This window comes from Orcinus orca, chromosome 6, assembly GCF_937001465.1.
Source record: "Orcinus orca chromosome 6, mOrcOrc1.1, whole genome shotgun sequence".
Taxonomy (NCBI): domain Eukaryota; kingdom Metazoa; phylum Chordata; class Mammalia; order Artiodactyla; family Delphinidae; genus Orcinus; species Orcinus orca.
In genome coordinates, this window is record NC_064564.1 from 96,451,689 (window position 1) to 96,459,212 (window position 7,524).

Genomic DNA, 7,524 nt, shown 5'->3' on the forward strand with positions numbered 1-7,524 from the left:
GGATTGGATTTTGAACCTTGAAGAGCTAATAGAACAGGAAGCCACATTCTGGGCTCTATGATGATGTTGCCCTCATGGGGAGAGCAGAGGGGGAGGGGCCAGTGAACCTCCCCCACCCCCCTGCTGCTTCCAACCCAGCAGAGCAGAAGGTGCTAAAATGCCTAAACCCAACTCCCCACGACCTTCTGCTATCACACTAGAGCAAGAAATCCAGACCAGACAAGAGCCATTGCATCTTAAAATTTTATGTGAAATTCTGTAAATGTGTACAGCGCGGTCTGTGGCTGCCTGCCCACGGGCCCGGACCGTAGGGACACCACTGCTCAGCACTTGCTGTAGATGGCTTCACTGCCCCGCTCCTCGAACTCTTCCTTGCTGACCCAAAGCTGCTGGAAGGCCTGCAGGGAGGCCAGGATGGAGCCGCCAGTCCACACGGAGGTCTTCCTCTCGGGAGCAGCAGCCACTGTGGGGCTGTCCCCGGGGCAGAGGAGGCTCAGCTCCCTCTGGAAGCGCTCTGGGAAGCCGTCCAGCATGGTGCAGCCGCCACACAGCAGCACGTTGGCTGCCATCTCCTCCTTGAAGCCCGCCTCCTGGCAGTGGTTCAGGCAGGCGGCCGTGAGCTCGGGGAGACCAGGCTGGTCGCTGCCCACCAAGGTGGGCTTGAAGAGCATCTCGGCGCACTGAAAGCGCTCCTGGCCGATGGTGATGAGCTTGCCGTCAGGGAGCTCATAGTCCACACGCAGATCCTCCAGGCACAGGCTAAGCTCCTCCTCTGGCTTGAGTGCCGAGTAGCAGCACTTCTTCTTGATGTGCTCGATGATGTGCAGGTGGTCGTCCGTGAACTTGTGGCCGGCGTCGTTGAGCAGCTGCAGCAGGTAGCTAGTGAGGTTGCTGCCGGCGTAGTCAGCACGCCTCGTCAGGCCTGGTAGCACGTTGCCTTCGGAGATGGGCACCACGTGTGAGACACCGTGCCCACTCTCCACCACCAGCCCGGAGGTCTTGCCATAGGAGTAGATGGACAGCAACGACTGGGAGGTCACATGCATGGCAGGGATGCCAAAGGTCTCGAACATGAGCTCTGCGTACTTCTCGCGGTTGCTGGTGGGGCTGAGTGGGGGGTCGGAGACCAGCACGGCATGCTCCTCGGGGAAGATCTTCATGGCTGTGTGGAAGATGTACTCCCAGATGTTCTGGACGCAGTCCCAGTCCACCACGATGCCGTATTTTAGCGGGTTAATCAGCTTCAGAGGCGCCTCCATGTTGAGCAGCTCGTGGCCCACGTAGACCTCCTTGCGGGTGTCACCAGCATCAGCCGCCTCCGAGCAGCGCTTGCCCACAGTGGAGGAGATGAAGTAGGTGGGCCTCGGCTCACCCGCGTAGCCACACTTACAGTACTGGGAGCCCAGGTCAATGATGAGTGCCTTGATCTTACGCACCTTCTTGGGCTTCATCTTCAGCTGAGTGGATGAACTTGTGTCCCGGATGCCAGCCTCAGGACCTGGCAGCGTGCCTGCCTCTCCAGGGTCCCCCTGAGCCGTGCCCACGGGCTTGGGGCTAGGGCTGTTCCTCGTCGCCATTTGCCTTCCTTGCTCACCTTTCTCACATCCACATCCTAGAGCTCCATGGGGAGAAATAAGAGGGTCCACCTCCAGCAGTGCCTTGGCAACTCCTCAGGATTGTGATGTCACGACGGGCTGGTCCATTCCAGCAGCCCAGGGAGGGCTTGGCCTTGGCAGGCCCTTGACCTATCAGCCCCACCCCCATCGGCCTAACGCGACTTTGCTCCCAGACAGAGCAGGTGGCCAGCACAGTTTTAGAAATCCAACCACACTTGGGTCTCAGAGGTTTCTGCTCCCTCCCCTTATATCCTCACTCCTAATCCCCCGTTCACTAGCTGAACACCTCTTCCTCCTCAGCTTCTTGGCCAAGAGGGTGATAAATATTTGAGCCCCTACAGTAAGCCAAACACTGTAGCAGGCACCTCACATGACACTTCACAGCATCTTGGCAGGTAGACAGAGCTAAGGAAATCAAGGCTCAGAATGCAAATGACTTGCCCAAGAGCAAACAGCTCTTGGAGTGTTTGTACTTTAACCCAAGTTCCTCCAAATCCAATGTACCAGGTCACCTTGAAGAGTGTGTAGGCCCTGATGATAGAAACCTGGCCACAAGCAGTGCCCAGTCTAGTTGGGAAGAAGATGAATGGATGCAGAGGAGTTTGCAGGTGGACGTCTATTGGGAGAACAGAGGTGCACAAAGGAGGGAGGGAGTCAGAAGCTTCTCCAGAGAGGTGCTGCCTATGTAGAGTACTGAAAGATAAGTGGATACTTGTCAGGTAGCTAAGAGGAGGGAAAGCCATCCCAAGCAGACAGCACAGCCTGATCAGACACTCAGAGGGAGGCATGGTGGGGAGCTTCCAGTAGTTAAGGTGTTTGGAAAAATACATCAGGTTACGGCAGTCATGGGGGCAACTAGGGCGGACCCCAAATTCTAGAGGTAAGGGCTTAGATTAAACTGACCACAGCTGGGGAGCCAATGAAGCCTTTAAGTGGGGAGTGGTCAGATTTGGTTTCCAGGACAAAATCTTAGAAAGATTCATGTTTAACTGTAATATGGAGGGACAAGACTCTGAGATCTAAAAGGAGGATGTTGAAGAAATTTTTGTAAAACTTGAAGGTGGCCTAAGCTAGGGCTTAGGGCTGTGATAGTGTGGAAAAAAAGAAGGGACAGGTTCTAAAGAAATTCAGAAAGTAGAATCTAATCTAATTGGTTGGTTCTCAACTGTCCTCAATTCAATCCAAGCTTCTAGTCTAGCATTTGAGACCCTTTCTCATAGGCTCCTGTGACATGTCTAGCCTGAAGCATTGCATTTACATTAGAAGATGTGGGGAGTGAGGAAGAGGGAAGGATGAATCTCTTTCCTCTGCCCAAGCAAAGATGGCCTGTCATACAGAACAAACAAATTCATTAGGTTCCCATAGGGTCCTCTGTGCCAAACTGTCCCCCCTCTAAAACAAAAGACAGATTAGGGCTTTGGTAAAGAAACAGGAGGAAAAGGGGAAGAGAAACAACTGGGGCTAAGGAAGTTTTCTGGGAAACTTAATAAGAGCAGAAGTAGTTGAAGGATTAGGTGACATTGATAAGAAAGAAAAGAGGGATTTTTAAGACATAAGAAATACTGCTGTGGAACATATAAGAATGTTAATAAAGAACTCATGGGAATTTCTGTTTGCTGAATTGTTTCTTGGAACATGGCACTAGGGAACTGGATTATGTGGGAAACAACTTTATAAGGATTTCAGTTACGAGCACCACCAAGTTCCACTGGTGGGATCTCAAAATCACAGAACCTGAGGATTAGACACTTGATCTGGCATGGACAGCTGTGAGGGACAAACTTTTCCTCACATTGGATTAACATCTGTACCTCTCTGAAGAAACCATTAATTGGTCTTGGGTCTACTTTTGACGTTGTGCAAGGCAAGCTAATTCTTCCATGTGACAACACTTAGGCTATTTAAAGGCAATGCACGTGGACCCCCTAAGCCTCCTCTTCTTCCACTCCTTATGGGAAGACAGTACAGAATAGAAAGAGGAGTAAGGAACTGGACTCAGAAGACCCGAGTTCAAATCTAGCTCCATTATTATAATCTGTATGAGCTTGGGCAAACTACTCAAGATGTTAGTCGAACCTGATTTTGATAGTGCTATATCCGCTCATCAGATTGATCCCTATCCGCTGCCTCCAGGTTTCAGGCTTGAGCATCTAGGTGGATGGTAGGGCTCCTCATATATAGACAGAGGATACAGGGGCAAGAGCGGTTATACAGGGGAAGGCAATGAGTTCCATTTGGGGCATGCTGACTTAGAGATGTCCAGAGGCCACTAGGCTGCGGATTATGGAGCTCGGGAAAGAGAAATGATCTAGGTTTAGTCCTCAGTAGAGTATCTCCACCTTCTGAAGACAGCTCCTTTCCCTTCCACCTCAAGGAAACTGGTTAGTCTTAGTATTGGGGTTATCACACTGAGGGCTGAGCTTTGGGAATGAGGCTCATGTCTGTTTAACAAGGAATTCTTTTCTTTACTGGGAGCTTGACTCAGAGATTCCCAAAGGTCAACATATTGAAGAGTTGGATTCCTAGCTCTCAACAGTCTTAGGCTCGAAACATGCAGATTCAGTAAAGTGGGGGTGGGATCTAGGAATCTGCGTTTGTGAAAAGAAACGTACTTTGGCCTTTTCCTTACTAGATTCTCTTTCTTCCCTCCTTAGCTGCTAAAATTACAGGGCCTGGTTCACCTTTCCTCCAAAGGTCAAGGGTGGGTGGTGTCCCAAAAAACAAAGCTAGAGCAAGGATACCACCTCAGGGAGAAATGTGTTTCTTGGTCTATTTTTTTCATGTTTTCTTTCTCCACGTTAGGGGAGAGGCTCAACGTTGCTTTCAAGAAGGATCTCATGGTATTTTTGGTCTTGGGCCAGAGGAGCAAAAGTAGGTGTTATCCCATGAGAAAATACGGCCTAAGAAAGCATGAGCAACATAGAGTGTCTCTACCTAGAGGGACCTCACCAGAGACCCCCAGGAGCCCACATATGCCTTAAATGGCTGGTGACAGGTGTGCAGGGTTGTGGGTGCCAGGCAGTGGAGGTTTTGGGTGCAGTGTGCCAACAGTCTCTATATCCTTCCATCACTGATACCACTGTGTGCTGACCCAGAGAGAAGGGTCACAAAGGGTGACGTGAAAGCTAAGGGGAACAGGGTTTCCATTAGGAGACAGCATCCAAGTATGCAAAATCCTGAGAGCTGAAGTAAAAGGAGTGAAATGTGACCATTGGCTTTAGCCTGAAGGATGTGGGGATGGACCCTGAGAGTCCCTGTGCCCATGGATGTTACAGGCTAGATGGAGCAATTGGCCTTAAGCTAGCACAGCACCTCTCCCACCTATGATAGAAAGCGCCAAGGACAGCAAGCATGGGCAGTGGGGGAGGAGCCTGTGAAACAGAGCATGTCAGGCTCTGAGTGTCTTAGTGAAGTGGTATGCACAGGTTGAGTGACAGAGTGTGAATAATGGTTCCCCAAAGATATCCACATCTGAATTCCTGGAAGCTGTGAATATGTTACCTTTCATGGTAAAAGGGACTCTGCAGATGTGAGCCAAGAAGTTTGCAATGGGGAGATTAACAACCCTCGATTATCCAGGTGGGCCCAAAGTAATCAGAAGTCTCTTAAGAAGAGGGAGACAGGAGGGTCAAGTTCAGATAAGGAGATATGACAATGGAAGCAGAAGTCTGAGAGGTCTTTGAAGATGAAGGAAGGGGCCACAAGCCAAGGAAGGCAGGCAGCACCTAAGGGCTGGAAAAGGATTATCCCTTAGAGCCTCCAGAAGGAACGAGGCCCTGCTGAGACCTTGATTTTAGCCCACTAAGACTGACTGTGGGCTTCTAACCTCCAGAATTGCAGGATAATAAATTTGTGTTTTAAGCCATTAAATTTGTGGTAATTTGTTACTGTCTCAATAGGAAACTAATATAGGCTCTTACAGGACTCCAGGGCAGTAAAAATGTACTAAGCAGCTGCATATTTCTCAGAAATCAAGAGGTGGGTTGAGGAGAAAGAAAATGGATGATTCTAAACTAAATACACCTTTGGTTGTCATACAAGTTCTCTTGAAATAAAGTCAGACAATCCAAGCTGGCCATGCAAACCCCTGAAAAGCAGAGGTAAATAAGCTATTTCTCAGGCAGCCAGGCATAGAGAAAAGTACTTTCTTATTCTTCTTTCAAAATTCAATACCATCTCCTCCTCTACCCATTGAACCAAGAAGCTGCCCCTATCACATAGTCACAAGGCTCATGAAACTGGACTTGGTCCTTTTCTTCTCTCATATCCCAAAAGGAGTAAAGAGCATCCCCAGTAACTTCCTTAAAGGAGAAAGCCCACCATTGTAGTGACTGCCTCTTTAATAAGAGCACGGTGCTGCATAACATAAGGATGGCTCCTGGGCACTTTGAGAGCAGTGGGTGTCAGCACCAACAGGCCCAGCTTCAGAGATGGCATGTGATACAGTGGCCAAGCAGCCTCAGAGACACATGTTGGGTCGCATCAAGGGACACCTCTGGGAAGAGGTCGCAGTCAGCAGAACTTGGCACTGCTGGCTGGATATCCTTGGGTGGGCTATGTACCCAAGAGCCTCAGTGTTCTCATCAGTGGGACTGTAGGGTCTAATTTCATTGTCAACCCAATGACCTGGACAAAGGAGGAGTATGTGTGCAAATATGTGTCCAAAAATAATTCCTCTGCAGGTTGCCCTAAGAAATAAGTGGGACAGAAGTGCTTGGCATGTTCACCATAGCAGCCATTGGTCCTGCTAAAATCTAAATCAGATGGTGTCAACTCTCTGATCAAAATTCTCTAGTGCTTTCTGACCTACACAGAGTTAGAGCCAAAGTCCTATTAATGGCCTATGAGGCCTAACCTGAGCTGCTCTCCCTCCCCGACCCCTTCTCCCATCTCTACTTTTCCTTGCTCTCTCCACTGCAGCCACACTGGTCTTCTTGGAATCCTCTGACTTGGGAAGCAGCAAACCTTTTCTGTAAAGGGCCAGATAGTCATTTTCAGCTTTTTAGGCCATACAGTACTTATTGCAATGACTCAACTCTGAGCTTGTACCATAAAAGCAGATATAGACAATACATAAACGAATGAGCATGGCTGTGATCCAATAAAACTTTATTTAGAAAACAGGCTGCAGGGCTTCCCTGGTGCCGCAGTGGTTGAGAGTCCGCCTGCCGATGCAGGGGACACGGGTTCGTGCCCCGGTCCGGGAAGATCCCACATGCCGCGGAGCGGCTGGGCCCGTGAGCCATGGCCGCTGAGCCTGTGCGTCCGGAGCCTGTGCTCCGCAGCGGGAGAGGCCACAACAGTGAGAGGCCCGCGTACCGCAAAAAAACAAAAAAAAACAGGCTGCAGGCCTGAGTTTGCAGACCCTGCTCTAACCCACAATCGTCTGCACCTGCTGCTCCCCGACATACACGTGGCACTCTCCCTCACCTCCTTCAGGTCCTCACTCAAGTGTCACCGTCTCAGGGAGAAAAATACATGGCACATGAACACAGCCACCCTCCCCCAAGCTTTCCCTGCTTTGCTTTTCTCTTTTGCCATTAACATCTTCTAACATATATTTATTTTGGTTATTGTCTGTCTCTCCCCAATCCCCACTGACTAGAATGTAAACTCTACAAGGGCAGAGATTTTTGTCTTTCTTTTTCACGGCTGCCTGCCTTGCACATAGCAAGCACTCAATAAATATTAATTGATTGGATAAACCTCGTTTATTAAAAAATTTAGAAAAAAGTAAGTCACTTTAAAAACGCTTTCAAATCCACCCTAACACAGGACAAAGGTTCCCAGTAAGCCTGAAAGCCCTGGGACACTGGATTATGTCATAATCAGTGATGTCATCACTGGGGAAATTCTCAAGTTGCCCTCTAAGCCTTTCAGGCCTTGAGGCCAGTGGGATTGAGGAAAT

General features: G+C 49.5%; 1 protein-coding gene across 1 annotated transcript; it reads right to left on the bottom strand.

Annotated features, from left to right (window-relative positions):
- Positions 1 to 226: 226 nt before the first annotated feature.
- Positions 227 to 1,634, bottom strand: ACTL7B (actin like 7B). The gene has a single exon (XM_004271515.2). It carries the CDS (start codon positions 1,575 to 1,577, stop codon positions 324 to 326), a length of 1,254 nt encoding a protein of 417 aa, XP_004271563.1. The 5' UTR covers positions 1,578 to 1,634; the 3' UTR covers positions 227 to 323.
- Between the last annotated feature and the right edge of the window lie 5,890 nt (positions 1,635 to 7,524).